General features: G+C 42.1%; 1 protein-coding gene across 2 annotated transcripts in view; it reads left to right on the plus strand.

The window, feature by feature from the left end:
• Positions 1–17,869, plus strand: part of HGFAC (HGF activator) — a 69,532-nt gene that overhangs the window by 25,488 nt on the left and 26,175 nt on the right. For both annotated transcript variants that reach the window (XM_075857450.1, XM_075857461.1), the window contains exons 4-10: positions 1,038–1,111; positions 5,136–5,258; positions 5,392–5,526; positions 6,341–6,451; positions 8,635–8,812; positions 11,652–11,737; positions 12,960–13,203. In XM_075857450.1, coding sequence (XP_075713565.1) covers positions 1,038–1,111; positions 5,136–5,258; positions 5,392–5,526; positions 6,341–6,451; positions 8,635–8,812; positions 11,652–11,737; positions 12,960–13,203 — 951 coding nt within the window. The remainder of the gene's footprint in view (positions 1–1,037; positions 1,112–5,135; positions 5,259–5,391; positions 5,527–6,340; positions 6,452–8,634; positions 8,813–11,651; positions 11,738–12,959; positions 13,204–17,869) is intronic.

Consider the following 17,869-nt stretch of genomic DNA (forward strand, 5'->3'; position numbering starts at 1 on the left):
TGCACCAAACTGCCATCTTCTGGGTATTGTCCATCGTAGAGTCCAAACTCCTATGACATGACCCTCCACGTACACACAACAAATAATGACTCGGCTGCATCAGCCATTCTACTAATAAGTAAAAAAAAAAACATCCTAAAAAGTGGGCCCAGCTACAAAAGATCTCCGGGAACTTGCCCTTTAAGAGTCCCTCAAATCAGGCAGACTCTATCCCTACAATAAATTCCACAAAATATTTAAAATCAACTCCAGAAACACTCAATCACTCTAGTTGCCATGATGGACAAAAACACAGGTAAAAATCATCTCTCCATGCATTGACTTCCTGGTGAGCTTGTGCTGATGTGTAGCAGCCTATCTAAAGAGGCAGATCTGCAGTGGAAAGCATGGCGAAGAAAGTGTCACATCTGCTTCACCTAAAGTGCTCCTGTGAGAACCAATTATCCCAGCCCATTCTACCTTACCCAAAAACTGACCACACTCTCCCCACACCTAGCCATAAAGTTCTGCCCCTATGTAAAAAAAAATTAAAAAGAATTGTACGATATTGTCAGTGTACAAATATATTTGTGTGTATACGTTGCATTGTATTTTAGGGTATGTTCACACGGCAGCGTCCGTTACGGCTGAAATTACGGTGCTGTTTTCAGGAGAAAACAGCACCGTAATTTCAGCCGTAATGGCATGTGCAGGCGTCTTTCGCTGCGTCCATTACGGATGTAATTGGAGCTTTTTTTCCATGGAGTCCATGGGAAATGGCTCCAATTACGTCTGAAGAAGTGACAGGCATTTCTTTGACGCGGGTGTCTTTTATACGCGCCACCTTTTGACAGCGGCACGTAAAAAAAATGACCGTCGGCACAGAACATCGTAAGACCCATTCTAATGAATGGACAGATGTTTGCCGACGCTTTTGAGCCGCATTTTCGGACGTAATTCGGGGCTAAAACGCCCGAATTACGTCCGTAAATAGTGTGTGTGATCCCAGCCCTATTGTAAACCATATGACATGCTATTTTGTATTGGTTTTGTATCAGGTGTGCGACAACACAAAACTTTGACAGAGATGGAGAGTGGGGAAACTGCGTCATAGATGTCAGCAGAGAGATCGGTAAGACTTTGTGTAGAAGATTAGGATCCTTCAGTATAATCAGTGCCGGTCTAAGGGCTGTGCAACCTGTGTGATCGTACAGGGTGCCCAACCTGTCACTAAAGAAGGGGGCACCATTGGGCCTGGGCACTTAGAGCTTGCACCCCCGGTCCTACACTTTATGACTGACGTTCTAGAAAGGCAGCTACATTTAGTTTATTGTTTGGACAGTGTTCTTCAGAAAACTGTCTGGCAGAGTTATTTGGCCGCTTTACGGCAATGATATTATGGAAACTATATGGTAAACCATAAGGGCATCGATAGAAAACATTGCACAGGGCACCAACCAACCGAAGGCCGGCTCTGCTAATACAATTTGTAAAGTGGCAACATAGGATCAATCGTTGATCACATAGTGTTAAAGCGGAGCTCACATAGTGACACCGTTCCCTTATTGTGCCAATCAGTTCTCTGATTGTGCCATACTATGCCCACATTGTCATTTAGAAACGACATTGTGCCACAGAGTGCTCACATAGTGCTCACATAGTGCCAGACAGCGACTAGAGCATATTTGTTCACATTGGTGATAGCTGGCACGGGATGTCACAACCGTGCTAAAGATTGGCAGCAGGGTCACATGATGGAGTGTCGGTTTTGTCATTACGGCACTGATGTAAACAAGAGCTGGCGGGGATCAAAAACACGTGGCAAGTTAGATTTTAGGGTATGTTCACTCGGGCTATCTTCGGCCCTTTTTCTCTTGAAAACAGCTCCGTATTTTCAGACATTTTTTGTTAAGCGTGAACATACCCAAAGTCTGAAAATACGGAGCTGTTTTCAAGGGAAAACCGCTCCTGATTTTCAGCCATTTTTTAAGCAACTCGCGTCTTTCGCTGTGTTTTTTTACGGCCGTTTTTGGAGCTGTTTTTCTATAGAGTCAATGAAAAATGGCTCCAAAAACGGCTCAAGAAGTGACATGCACTTCTTTTTCACAGGCATTTTCTAATGCGGCCGTTTTTCAAAAGGGCCGTGTAAAAAAAAAAACGGCCTATCGGAACAGAACGCCGTTTTTCCCATTTGAAATCAATTGTCAGATGTTTGGAGGCGTTCTGCTTCCAATTTTTCGACCGCTTGGAGGCCGTTTATGGCCCGAAAAACTGCCGAAAATAAGACGTGTGAACATACCCTAACAGTTGTAGAGATTCCTAGCAAACAGAAAATATTTTGCTAAGATGAAGGCTCTAAAAAAAACAAAACGAAAAACTCTAAAAAAAAAATAATTTTATTACATTCTCCATTCAGTTCAACTTTTTATGTTTTTTGAATTTTTTTATTATTACTTCTTTTTGTATGTTTGGTGTCACTTTTACACCTTTGGCATGACTCCTATAAACTGGGACTTCTCTATACAGGGAATGTTCTGGCCTTATTGGCAATCCGTTTATTTTGGAGCTCGTCCACGGCTGGCAGGGATGAAGCACAGACTGGAATTTCCTGGTTGGCTAACAAGTGTTACTATAGAAAGTGGCAAAAGGAAAAGCTAAAATGATCTATAAATCCTGCATATGATGTGGGACTTTCCTGAGCATGGGATGTGGTGGTCTGTACAGAATGAGTAATATCTCTCCTTCTATGTATCATAAACCACCATAGAAAACCCACATAAAACTTTTATAGTTTATGATTCATTCAATGTCTATGATAATGTGATTATACGCCCACATTTAATTTTTATTAATTCTTCTCCTACCTTACAATTCCCCAGGGCTGAAGTATTAAATTAGCATAACTGCCTTATTATTTAACTCATTCTAAAATGTATTTCTAGATATTGATAAGATATAGCAGATCCAAAGATAGTGAGCTAAGGCCATGAGCGTTATACAGCCTGCCGCCACTGACATATGAATGTATACAGCTAGAAATCAATGGAAGCCGTATAAACCTGCATGGAGTGAACTCCCCCTAGTGGTGGCTGCAGGCAGAGAGAATTCTATCATGTGTGAGGGAAAGCAGGAGCTTCGTAAAAAAATAAAATAAACTAAATTAAAGGGGCCCTAATCCCTATAAAGATTTATTTTAAAATCATCACATTTGTAAAGTGAGTATGTAACGTCCACTGGGGATGTCAACCCACTGGGCTACTCCTGCCGTAAAGGAGTAGCTGCTGGCCAGACAGATATAGGACAGTCACTGGTAGATGGTACCTTGGTGGCAGGCTGGACACCGTCAGATTGCAGGTAGTGGAAGCGGGCTGGTGCCGGATGTCTGGGAGCGGGCTGGTGCCGGATGTCTGGGAGCGGGCTGGTGCCGGATGTCTGGGAGCGGGCTGGTGCCGGATGTCTGGAAGGGGGCTGGTGCCGGATGTCTGGGGCTGGTGCTATATGGTGTTGTGTTATATCAAGTCCAGAGTCAACGCAGCGTCTACCAGGAAATTTTCGAGCACTTCATGCTTCCCTCTGCTGACAAGCTTTATGGAGACGCTGATTTCATTTTCCAGCAGGACTTGGCACCTGCCCACACTGCCAAAATTACCAATACCTGGTGTAATAACCACAGTATCACTGCGCTTGATTGACCAACAAACTCGCCTGACCTAAACCCCATAGAGAATCAAGAGGAAGATGAGACACCAGACCCAACAATGTAGATGAGCAGAAGGCCGCTATCAAAGCAACCTGGGCTTCCATAACACCTCAGCAGTGCCACAGGCTGATCGCCTCCATTCCACGCCGCATTGATGCAGTAATTCATGCAAAAGGAGCCCCGACCAAGTATTGAGGGCAGATACTGGACATACTTTTCAGTAGGCCAACATTTCCGTGTTAAAAATCATTTTTGAAATTCGGCTTCTATAATCTAATTTTTTGAGACACAAAATTTTGGGTTTTAAAGAAACAAATGCTGGAAATAGATCACTGTGTGTAATGAATCTATAGAATATATGAGCTTCACTTTTTGAATTTAATTACTGAAATTAACTTTTTGATGATATTCTAATTCATTGAGAAGGGCTAGTATGGTCCATGGGAACCGGCTTGTGATTAATTTCAGAGTTTTGTGAGCTTTCTAAAACATTTACTCTGTCATTAGGATTTTGTTTTATATATGTCCATGTACCACTGTAAACCCACAGACCCATAGCTGCCGACTGTTCATGACTTCCAAGGATAGACCCAGGACCGTCCCTCAAACTTTTTTTTTTTCATTACTGTCCAACTTCAAAGTATAATAAAACATGTTCCTCAAACTGAAATACAATGGTCATTTACAAGAGTTGTGATGAATAAAAAGTTGTACAAGTCCTGATGGGAATTGTAGTGTGTCAGTTGGGTACCAGGCATAGCAGCTACTATGGCTCCTGTGGGAAGTAACCTGCTTCAATAAGTCTTATCCTATAGCATTGGACGGCTCCCCATGTACCTATGATCGGGAGGTTTGATGGGGATAGATTTCCTAGCTGACATCTGGGCCACAGTTGACAAATTTAGCTCTATGTAGTAGTATTGGATGTTTTTAGAAAATTTGGAGACTTGAGGAGGCGGAAGAAATCAAACTAGGAGCCACTGTGCATTTCCGTTGCTTCGTGTCTCCCCTTCCATGTTTTTTTTCCCATCTGATTAACCATACTCTAAACTTAAATGTAGCAGAGCTGGATTTGTTACTATAATGGGTGTCTCATAAAGACAGCCCCAGTCTATATGCCCTATTAGGTTTTATGGACATCATAGAGAGCAGAAAGCCACTCGCACAGACCCAGCCCATCCATATATTACAGGGTCGTCATTCTTAGGGCTCGTTCACATATATCAGCCAGGGATCGGCGTACCAGATGGGTACAACCGACCCATACGTGGTGTCCATAGGACATTGGCTATAGGGGGACAAGCCATCATATCTAATAGCGTTCTTTTCAAAATTAAGAGGATCCAATTGGTCAAGTATGCACCAAATATAACATTCATAGGGTATTTACTGAATTCAGTGTTGGTATCTGGCCATAAGTAGATATTTTTAAATGATTTTGTATTCTTTTCCATAGTTTTTCATGATCTTTGTGCGGAAAATCCCTGTAAGAATGGCGGCACCTGCACTAATATACCATTTTTAAACACTTATCACTGTATGTGCCCAGTGGAGTTCTCCGGTCAGGACTGTGAGATTGGTAAGTATTGACATAGCCGAAAATTAGTCCTTTATTTGGGCCTTTCTTATTTTAGATATCATGATAGACTTGGCCCCTAAGAATCTGAAATGTTTTATTCTCTTGTACATTTTTTTTTTGTCATTTATTTTAGCAAAGTGTTTCGATGAAGATCATTATGTTTATTATGATAATGGAGGATCATGGGCAAGAATTCACAAAGGGAAGGTGGAACAATGTGCATGTAATAACAGCAAGATAGAGTGCCACACTGGAGAGAGATACACAGGTTTTGTATCCTACAGTTTATATACTTTTGCAGCTAAAACAGCTTCTACTCTTCTGGGAAGACTCAAGCCCCCCGACCCCCCCCCCCCAAGATTTTTGGGGTGTATGTGGAAATTTTTGCCCATTCATCCAGAGGAGGTCAGACACTGATGTTGGGGAGAAAGTCTAGGTCGCAATCGGCGTTCCAATTCATCCCAAATGTGTAGAATTGGGTTGAGGTCAGGACTCTGTGCAGCCACTCGAGTTCCTCCACACCAAACTCCTCACACCATGTTTTTATGGACCTCGCTTTGTACATTGGGGCACAGTCATGCTCAAATAAAAAAGGGGCGAACCCCAAAATGTTCCCACAAAGTTGGAATCTACAATTGTGTAAAATGTATTTGTATGCTGTAGCATTAACATTACCCTCCACTGGTAATAAGGGTTTAAACCCTGAAAAACAGCCCCAGACCATTATCCCTCCTCCACTAAATGTTACAGTAGGCACTATGTATTCTTGTAGGTGGCGTTCCCCTGGCATCCGCCAAACCCGAATTCCTCCATCAGACTGCCAGATAGAGACGCGTAATTCATCACTCCACAGAACACGTTTCCACTGCTCCAGAGTCCTTTCCAGACACCCGTCCATGGGTTGTGTCTAATATTGCAGCTCAGCCGCAATTACATGAATAAGGCAAAGCTGCTATACCAGACAGAACCCATGGACAGGGGTGGCGCTGTTTCCCGAAAAAATAGCTACTTTTTACTAATCCTACACAACCCATTTTTAAAATTCTATATACAATAAGTGGAACTGACATTTGCTTCTTCAGCTTGCCCAGTGAACCCATGTCTTAATGGTGGAGCCTGTCGCCTGATGATTGGAACCGGCGATCCAGTATGTGGCTGCAGAGGAAGATTTGTTGGCAAATACTGTAATATTGGTAAGACAAAAACCATTGACAAGTTTCACTGGTCTGAGGAACAATTAATTTAATCTGATACCATAAGGACAGTAGATGATACAGATGGTGCCAGTAACTTGGTGCTTTTTACGTATCTCTAGTCTGTCTTCCAGTATTGTACGATGATGTAGAAGTATACAGTAGAGTAGGGCCAGATGATGGACTGTTGAGGTAAATTTGCAAACCATTATGGAGGGACCTCCGCCCATCCTTTTGGAGAAAAAACAACTGTCTGAAAATGAAAGATGAACATTTACAGCTACAATATGATGGGAGTGAGCATGTTGTGTAGCCTTGTTGTATGTCAAATTGCTTGAGAAAAGGTGTTTGGTTCCTTTTAGCCGTCCTTCCCTATCCTACAATTATCAAAAGTCCTCCCAAATCTACTATACAGTGCCCAAATTGGTATCATGAGGCACCCAGATTTTACTACTCTACAGTGCCTAAATAATACCACCATACAATGCCTAAATAGTGCCATACAGTGTCCAAATAAAACTGCCTAATTTTATCCTCATATGTACCCAAATAACTGAATCATCTCCTGTGGGAATTTCTCTTATATAGCTGGTAGAGGACCCAGGCCGTTTGCCTTTATTGCATTTCGGAAAAATCGAAGGACCGAGCACACCAATGAAGCAATTGTAGTGCACCTATAGCTAAAGAGCTTCTGATATGTCAAAGATACATGTGAGAAGTTCTGATTGCCCCCGAAATACATCAGTATCTAGAACTAAGGGGCTGTGGCTCTTCATTCAGAAGAGGTAAAGATGGGCCATAGAGCGTTATACAATATAGGGCTCATATTCACCGCTATGGTGGGAGGCCCAGCACCCAGACCCTTGATGTGAAACTTTGAAGAACATGTGTATAACTGGAGGTGGGCTTAGCAACAAATATCATAGATACTATGTGTCACCTTGTTTCCAATTATTTAACTCCCCGGATAATATATGTTATATAATAAGAAAATACAGCAACATTGTAACCTATTCTCTAAAATAAGATGTAAAAATAGTAAAAACGTATCCGAGCATGACAAGCCCTCACTGCGCTTTTTCCTACCCAAATTATCTATTATTCTTCTATATTTGAAGCCCAATTAGCTGAATTGAAATGGTCTGGTATTATTCATCCTCTGGGTTATCATGAATCTTCAATTTTGCTTGGATGACACAGCACATACTGTTCCAAGTACAATGGACGTTTCAAGGAATTAAAATCATTTCATTTGTGGCCTGACTTTCAGGTTTTACAGCGACTGCTTGACCGTAAATGGCAGATCATTTGCATAAAGGATAATGTGGTTAACCACACTCTGGCACACTATGGCTGAGGGAATAACTTTACCTGTTCCTTGTAGACATTTCTTTAGAAAATAGTTTCTGTAAGGTTTGTAGAGAAAGTATATACAGATGTGGCAGAGCTCAATCTGCTTGTGTATCGCAATAAGTCTCTGCGATAATATGTTTTAGGTTTAATATCAGAATCTATCGATCGATTTAATCCTCGATCGATTTAATCCTCGATCGATTTAATCCTCGATCGATTTAATCCTCGATCGATTTAATCCTCGATCGATTTAATCCTCGATCGATTTAATCCTCGATCGATGTAATTCTCGAGCGACCTAATCCTCGATCAATCTAAATAGCTATGCATACATTTATAACACTTTATGATATCACTGAGTTGAGTTAAGGCTGACATGTCCCCTCTCCTGTCATGTCTGTTTTAGTAAATACTTGCACTCCACATAAAATAACAATTGTACAGTATGTTTACTTAGAACTTTGCATTGTGTGTTCCTCTGTTGTTCTTCTTGGATATGTATGAATAAATTGACAACTGAGCATTACCATTCCTGTTTTCAATGGGACATGTCCCTGCCCACTCTGACCCTGTCCAATCAGTGCTCAGAATGTGTAGGAACAAACTCTATTGACAAGGGGAACGGTAACGCCCAATTGTTTAATTCATACTTTTCCAGAAGGAATAACAGAGAAATGGCCCAATAAAGTGGTTGTCATAGGGGGATACAACTTTTTTCTAAAAACCAGACCTGTCCGGAGAGTGCATAGGTCCTCTTTAAACTACAAACTCTGATCTGCTACATTTTCCATCTGTTATAAAGTAAAGTCATTGCCTGTTATGTGCTATAGATCCGAAGCAGCGCTGTTACGTTTATGATAATGCGTCAGAATATCGAGGTGTTGAGAAGAAAAGTCAGTCAGGCCACAGCTGTCTCAGGTGGGATTCTCGCTTACTCCATCGAGAGATTCATATCGGCACACAGGAAAACTATATTCTCAGAGGTTTAGGATTCCATTCATACTGCAGGTAAAAATTCTTAAAATTCCAACATAATACCCAATAATGTGAGTGCTAATCCGGGTGTTTATAATAAGATGGTGGTTTTTATATGACGCTTATATTTGGTATTCTAGCCGGGAATTAACTTGTAGCTCTAATCTGCTGGTTGCAGGGCTATCTATGTGCAAATAATTATAATGACCAAGACCGGTCGCTGCAACCACGAGGTCCTCACCATTCCCTGGAGTAGGTCATTTAACCCATTTACTGCTGGGGCATATTTTGCTGCTCTGCACTCCATGGCTTTAATAGATGCACTAAGGAAAACCAGCAACCAATGAGCTTTCCCTCCATTCCCCCATAGGAGATAGCTTTTATGAATTAGCTCGTTGACCGAACAGGACCACATGACCCCCTCTAGGGCACTTTAAAGGGATGGGGCAAAGTGGTCACTAAATTTACACAGAGGGTGCGCTTCTTAGGTACATTAAGCTAATGGGGTTTGTCCTGATGAATATATTTTGCACAAATGCTCTGATCATATAATAGTTGCAATTTTTTTTATTTTTGCCATGGGCATGAGGTTATCAGACATGTACAATTAGAACGGTTACTTTTGTAGGAGCTAATAAAAATATATGTTGCTTGACAGGCAACTCCTTTTAATATGAGAGCCACCACAGCGATCGGCTGATTGCTGACGTTCTTGGGCCTGAGAAATCCGCAGTTTGCGGGGTGAAATCAGCTGCTCATTTTCTCTGCAGTGGCCACTACAGGGGAAATGGGGTACTACATTCAAATAAATGGCCAACCATGTAATACATGGACGGACTGGGTCTGCAAGAGCGAGAGCCGCTGCTTTTAGAAGCTCCCCAATTAGTGTCAGAGGGGGTTCCACACGATAACTCATACACATAATATAATGGCTTTGCAGGAGCTCCGAGTTGCATGGAGCTGTAATACGGCATCTATAGCAGTCTATATTGTTGATAGAGTTGTGGCATCAGATGGCATAATACAATGATATTTTCCCCTTGAAGCATTGTACTACTGAAACCGTATACGTCATATCAATGAGCCAAATGTAAAACTACTACACTAGCAAACTCCGCTTGTTCTATCTCTGTCCCTCTGACCATATACAGCTCAATGCCATGGGGTTCTCTTTTGTGGGGCTCAATCTCAGCAGTGCCCCCAAAAAATGTGAGTACCAATTGCAACCGAAAAAGTCTGGATTAGGTTTTCTCCAAGGTATTTTTCTGCAGCTTCCATATTTCTATAGTAATATAAATATTAATAAGAAAGGTGAAAATATCTGGTCATTCTATATTAGATAAGTTGTTTTTTTTTTTTTTTTTACATCCTTGGCTTTCAGAAAATATTATTTGATTTTTAATTTAATTTAAGATGGACTGTATTATAAGATTATATAAATTAGTATTTTGTTCACTCTTATTGCTACTACTATATTTGAATTGCGGGTTGAACTTTACCAGCAATGGCCAGAAGGTGGCACTATTGTACAATCTACATAACTTTCCCATGGTTTACAGGCATATTAAATATGACATGTAAATCCGTCATATAGGCCATAGGTGCTAAATGATTATCTGCATGTATTAATTCAGTCAGCGGTTTAATAATGTTAATTTAAGTATTGCAGGTCTGTCCCATAGTGTTACCACCTTTTTATGCTGGGATTTTATGGACTGAAGATATTAATTTGGTATACTGACTATAATGCAAAAACAGCCGTTGGGAGTACCTATTTTTGTTTCTTAAAGGGACTATCCATTAAGTAATTTTTGGCCTGATTATAACACAAAAGCTTTCATAGAAACTAAGATATAGCTAACCAGAATATTTAAAGGAACACTCCGAGTAAAACTGATCTTCTGTGTTATGCCTAGTGCAGGGTCTGGGTTGAACATTTCACAAAATTTTTAAAACTATGTAAACCTTTGTAGCTATTATTATTATTATTATTATTATTATTATTATTATTAAATGTATGCGTTTTATATACATTTTTTAAATTAATATTTCTCAAAAATTTTATTTTGTTTTTGTACTGCAGCTATACATACAAGCTGCAGAACACCGCAAAAAGCCAAAATTGCTGTTTATACCACATGGTGAACACTCTAAAAATAAGACCTAAAAAAACAATGGCAGAATTGCTGTTTTTTCCTATCCCTAAAAAGGAATTTAATAAGTGAAATGTGACAATGAAAAATCCTCATGTCCTGAATTTGGCCCACTGTTGTGTCGGTTCCCTCTATGCTAATTTTCTGTAGTTATCCAACGGAGCGTAAACTACCCTCAAGCTGCCTCATGGTGATTGGTCATCAGAGACCGGGAAGCTAGCTCCACCTAGGGAGAATGTCAGTAGTCCACGGCCCCTTGGCTAGCTACAGTAAAATTAGTATAGAGAAAGCCAACACAACAGTGGGCAATATCTCAGGAACGAGGGAGTCCAGAGAAATATAAAACGGCATTGGATTTAGGGAGACAGTGCTATTCAGGTCAGTTAACCAGTTCAACTTATATGACCTAGTGGCAAATCCTCTTTAAATAGGCCACATCCTTAAGGGGTGAAAAAATAAATAATTATAATGTTATAAGGTAGAGGTTATAGAGAGAATGCAGGAAAATTCTGAGGGAAAACCTGCTGCAGTCTTCAAGAGAACTGCGACTTGGGAGAAGATACAATTCCACAGACACTTATCTGCATAGACTCAAGGTTATTATTGGTGCCAGTGGTTTCTCCCTTTGTCATTTCATCTCGTCTCCATGGAGGGGGCATGCAATATGGTAAGCGTTTGTCCAACGTTATATATTTATAATTGATATATAACTTTTCTAGGAGCCCTGATAATGACGCAGCTCCTTGGTGTTATGTTATGAAGGAGAACCATGTTTCGTGGGAGAATTGCCCAGTACCCGTATGCAGTAAGTGATCAACAAGCGGCCTCTTCCTCAGACTGGCATTTCTGATAGGTGGTTTTCATAAAAACATTACAACCTACTTGCTACACATCACCCCGTGGGCATAAACCGCTGCGAAATACGCTATTTCTGCCTCCCATTGATGTCAATGGGAGGTCAGAGGCGTAAACGCCTGAAGATAGGGCATGTCCCTTTTTTTTTCCCGTGAGCCGGTTTTTCCGCTCGCGGGAAAAAATGGCCTCCGCCTCCCATTGAAATCAATAGGACGCATTTTCGGCCGTTTTTTGGCGCGTTTCCTGACGCGGTTTCCACGTCAAAAAAAGTGTCAAGGAACTCTGTGTGAACTGGCCCTTATAATCCTTTTTGTTCCCACAATACCCATCCCCGCATGGTTTTTAATCCTGATGCTAACTGTAAACTTCCTGTAAGACAAGTGAGAGTGGCCAAAATCAAGCCTGTGTAGAATGGGGGCAAAATATTGTACAGCAAATAGAACTTTCTATGACCAATTTTGTACGTGTAGCTACATGTGCTCAAAAGGTGGTCACCCAATTCAATACTATACTATACCCATGTGAGTGCTGATATATCCTAGAGGGTTTTTTTGTTTTTTCTTTTCTACTATACTATACTATACAAGTGATTGCTAGGAAACCACATCCTGCAGAACATTTCAAGGGGAGCTTGAAAATAAAAACATAAATCGTGCTGTTTGAAACAGTCCCGCTAAATGTATAGAAATGTATGCAAATGTACGCCTCTGTAAATTAGTCCGAAATTCTGTATAGATTAATTTTATAGTACATCTTTATGTAGGCACGAGCTCCATTTTTCTATTACTAGCTCCCAATGTCTGAATTCCCTTCACACAGACATAGATTGACATGATAAAATTTTGGTTATCTGAAGCCACCACTAGGGGGAGATGAATACATACAGACTTGACTGCAATAACAACTCTGTATTCTCCTTAGCTCCCCCTAGAGGTGGCTGCAGGCAGCCAGATTTTTTTTTACAATTTTGTTGCTATAAAGGGATTTGGCGCTCCTATATAAAAAGAAAAAAGATGTCAAACTCTTGTTAATGTAGATTATAATTTCAATCCGAACAGAATATTGGACATCAAAATAAAATAATATTAACAGGTAGATATTCACTTTAATGGAATTTTGGATAATAACCTACAAATAAACTAAATCTTTAATGCTTGTTTTTTTTTTTGTAGTCGACAAAGCTAGGAGAATAGTGATGGAAGACGAGGAAACTGTCTCATTTGCCGCCTCGAAACCTAAATGTGGGAAAAAACATGAAAAGCGCGTTATAGCAAGAGGACGAATCCTAGGTGGACTGTCCGCTCTTCCAGGCTCTCATCCGTGGTTGGCAGCAATATACATTGGGAATTTTTTTTGTGCTGGTAGCCTCATCATGCCCTGCTGGGTCGTCTCAGCCGCCCACTGTTTTGCTGACAGGTACATGACACTATTTTGTGCTTCATTTTACTGGGAATCTAAAGTGTAATACCTAGTGAAATCAATAAATGGCAGTAGTCCTCTGGGGCATCGAGCTGCAGTAAATGCTGCCTTTGGCTCTGGCCAATAGGGGGCTCTCCAGACTCGGGCACCTTCTCTTTAGGGGCGTAACAACAGGGAATGCATGGGTAGGTTGCCCCAAAGCCCCAATGCAACATAGTCACCAAAATTATTAATAGTAGGTGGGAGCCCTGTTACAGAATTTGCATTGGGGAGTTCGATATAGTGGACAGCCCCTTTAACCCCTTCCCGATATATATATATATATATATATATAGATATATATATATATATATATATATCGCACGTCCAATGTGGGAGTAGAACGAGTGTGTCGGCTGTATCTTCAAGGTAACCAGCAAGATGCCACTTGTTTAACCCCTTAAATGCTGCGGTCAATAGCGACCGCAGCATTTAAATGGCTATAAACAGGGGGGCGGCCCCATGTAACTTTGTAGCGGCCTGCCCACACCACATTCGCGGGGTGCCGTTGGATGGCATGGCAGCCTGGGGATTTGATGAAGGCCCACAGGTCTGCCATCTTTGTACTCCTAGGATGCCCTGCCTAAGGCAGGGCTTCATAGGAGACTGTCAGTATTACAATATACCTGTAAAGGATTTGCCTGACACAACTTCTGTGTCGACGCCCGTGGTTAATCAGTCTGCATCTGTGCCTAGGTCTGGTAGAGTGACTCGATCTGCTACCACTCAGGCTGGTAGGCTCAGGAGTGGGAGAACCTATCACAGCCTGGCCAGACGGTTCTAGCTCCCGCCCTTGGTCTATGTATACCTTAATTTGCTGCTTGTCCTTTGCCTGTGATTCTCTCTGGTTCCTGGCTCTGCTGTTCCTGCTACTTACATTTGACCTGCTCCATATTGACCCTGGCTTGATTGACTACTATTCTTCTGCTCTGCTTTTGTTACCACGTACTCTCCTGGTTTGATTCAGCTCGTTCACTACTCCTGTTGCTCACGGTGTTGCCGTGGGTAACTGCCCCACTTCCCTCTCTTCTGTGTACCCTGTCTTGTGTTGTCTGTCGTGCACATATTGAGTGTAGGGACCGTCGCCCAGTTGTACACCGTCGCCTAGGACGGGCCGTGCAAGTAGGCAGGGACTGGGTTGCAGGTAGATTAGGGCTCACTTGTCCGTCTCCCTACCCCGTCATTACAATACCGCAATACATTAGTATTACAGTATATCATGCAAGAAGCGATCTAATCGGTGGTTCAAGTCCCGAGTTAAAGTTATGGCTATTTAGAAGGTGGAGAGGAAAAAACAAAAGTGGAAATCGAAAAATGGCTGAGGCGGGAAAGGGTTAAGTGGTGGAATGGGGCACATTTAGGTTTGTGAGAAGCAGTAGTCATAATAAGATTCATAATAAAATATATTGTCCAGACATCTTTCTTCAGATAACTGGAGCATTTATACTGGGGCATTGTATTATAAACAGGCATATTAAAGGAACTCAATTAAAAACCGAATCTTCTCCCCATAATGTCTGTCTGCGCTTCTCATATGCACATTGTGAGGACTCCATGTTATCACAGTTACAATAGGGTTTCAATATTGTAGAAGCTTGCGGCTCAATGACACCGATTTTGCCATGTCAACAAATAGGTGTCAGACTCCACCCCCTTATGTCATTTCCCTTGTAATGCACTCTGGCTTTAGTTAGCAGTTGCCACCAGGCATCCGACAATTAAGCTCCACCCAGTGTGGGAAATATTTAGAGATTGGCAGTTCAAAATGGCACAATTTTTTGAGAACTAAAATAAAAAATAAGGGAATTCTACCTTATTTAATTATTTTTTTTTGTTTACATTTTCAAGCCTGGTCATCATTGTTTTTCTATGGAAGGGGAAAGGGGGACATCACTGTAACATGTGATAACTGGATTTTTGCGTTAAATTTTATAGCATTTCTTTTAAAAAAAAATAAAAGAATATTGTGTAATTTTTGTAACTTTTTTTTTTTTTTTTTTCTCCTTTACTTCAGAGTCACTGTAACATTTACCAGCAGACTTAATAAACCCAGTAACTTTGTCCCTTTCTCTTCCTCTAAGGGTATGTTCACACGAGGGCGTCCGTTACGGCTGAAATTACGGGGATGTTTCAGCCTGAAAACATCCCCGTAATTTCAGCCGTACCGGCATGTGCAGGCGCTTGAACGCCGCGTCAATTACGGGCGTAATCAGCGCTGCTATTCATTGGAGTCAATGAATAACGGCTCTAATTACGGCCAAAGAAGTGACAGGTCACTTCTTTGACGCGGGCGTCTATTTACGCGCCGTCTTTTGACAGCGGCGCGTAATTATACGCCTCGTGTGAACAGACAAACGTCTGCCCATTGCTTTCAATGGGCAGATGTTTGTCAGCGCTATTGAGGCGCTATTTTCGGGCGTAATTCGGAGCAAAAACGCCCGATTTACGTCCGTAAATAGGCCGTGTGAACATACCCTAATGCTGCTTGGTACTCAGCCGTACAGAGTTTTTATCATAATTGAAAGTGACTGTGCGAGACCAACTGTGCAGCTAAAACTGCAATGAGAATGAGTATTGCTGAAATGGGTAATGTCTTTATCTGCTCGGATTCAGATAATGCGGTTCATTTGCATTTAGAATAATCTACCAGTAAAACTTCCAAGAGTGCAAATTTCTCTTAAAGTTTTTTTTAATTTCGCATTCCCTTACCTTTTTTTCTTTTTTTTGCCACATACAGTGCCACTTTTTTCTATGGCCTATGTATGTATTGCAGCCAGTGGCGGATTATCATTAGGGCGGATTGGGCGGCCGCCCGGGGCCCAAGGCTCCCAGGGGGCCCATGACCGCCCGAACCCCCTCATGCCCAGTGGCGTCGCTAGCATCGGGGACCGCACCTGTCATGAGATGAGGGGAGCTTCACTGCTACTTAGCAGCCGTGGTCTCTGCTGCTTTAGAAGCTCCCCCTCCAGCCCCCCTTCCCTGCTCTACACACCTCTCCTGCTGCTGCTAGCTGTCGGGACATGGGGGAGGGGAGACTGTCGGCGGGCTCTGTGTCGTACTGTGAGCAGGAGAAGAGCCGCAGTGAAGACTCACAAATATCCTACATAAAAGGTAAGTGTATGTGTGTTTACAATGTGTTTAATGTGCATATTCATGTGTTTACAAGGTGTTTAATGTGCATATTCATGTGTACTTTGTGTATAATGTGCATACTCGTGTGTACTTTGTGTATAATGTGCATACTCGTGTGTACTTTGTTTATAATGTGCATACTTTGTGCATAATGTGCGTACTTTGTGCATAATGTGCGTACTTTGTGCATAATTTGCCTACTTTGTGCATAATGTGCCTACTTTGTGCATAATGTGCCTACTTTGTGCATAATGTGTATAATGTGCCTACTTTGTGCATAATGTGCCTACTTTGTGCATAATGTGTATAATGTGCGTACTTTGTGCATAATGTGCACGAGAAATACGCACCGCAGGACAAAATGTCTGGTCGGAAATTTTACGCAGCGTCTGGATGAGATTTGGTAAATCTCACTCACTTTGCTGCTACCGTATTCTAAGTATTTTCCGGGCAGAAAATACGCAGCAATTCTATTAAGTGTGGACAAGCCCTAATACAGTAGCAGCAGAGAAGATTAGATGTGAACAATTCTCATCCACACGCTGCGTAAATGATAAGTGGGGAAAAAAAGCTCAGAAATTGACCTGCGGTGCGTTTTTTTTATTCCGCAGCATGTCAATTGTATTTGCGTAAACGCTGATCATCTGTTTCGGGTTTTCCCCATTTAATTCAATGGGGTGGTAAAACCTGCAACAGATAGCAGATGTTATGTAAAAACGCAATTTAGAAAAAATTAAAATCTTATACTTGCCCAGAATTCTGTTTCTTCGTCCGGGCCGCCTCCTGGGATGATGTTTCACCCCATGTGACCGCTGCAGCCAATCACAGGCCAATCACAGGCTGCAGCAGTCATATGGGATAAAATGTCATCCCAGGGCTGCAGTGCAGCGACGCTGTGTAGCACTATATACAAGGAGGGGGAGAGCTGTGTGGCACTATATACAAGGGGGGGGGGAGGAGGAGCGGAGGAGCGCTGTGTTGCACAATATACAAGGGGGCGAGCGCTGTGTGGCACTATATACAAGGAGGGGGAGAGCTGTGTGGCACTATATACAAGGGGGGGAGGAGCGCTGTGTGGCACTATATACAAGGGGGAGCTCTGTGTGGCGCTATCTATAGGGGGCTGTGTGATGCTATCTATAGGGGGCTGTGTGACGCTCTCTACAGAGGGTTGTGTGTGTGGCGCTATCTACAGGGGTGTGTGGCTCTATCTACAGGGGTGTGTGTGTGTGTGTGTGTGTGTGTGTGGCGCTCTATCTACTGGGGTGTGTGTGTGTGTGTGTGTGGCGCTCTATCTACTGGGGTGTGTGTGTGTGGCTTTATCTACGTGTGTGTGTGGCTTTATCCACAAGGGGGTGTGTGTGTGTGTGTGTGGCTTTATCTACAGGGGGGGTGTGTGTGTGGCGCTGTCTACATGGGGGGTTGGCGCTGTGTCCCTGCACAGTGTGATACTGTCAGTATGTTGGGACACATCCCTGTGAAAGGGGAATCA

Source organism: Rhinoderma darwinii, chromosome 1 (genome assembly GCF_050947455.1).
Source record: "Rhinoderma darwinii isolate aRhiDar2 chromosome 1, aRhiDar2.hap1, whole genome shotgun sequence".
Lineage (NCBI taxonomy): Eukaryota > Metazoa > Chordata > Amphibia > Anura > Rhinodermatidae > Rhinoderma > Rhinoderma darwinii.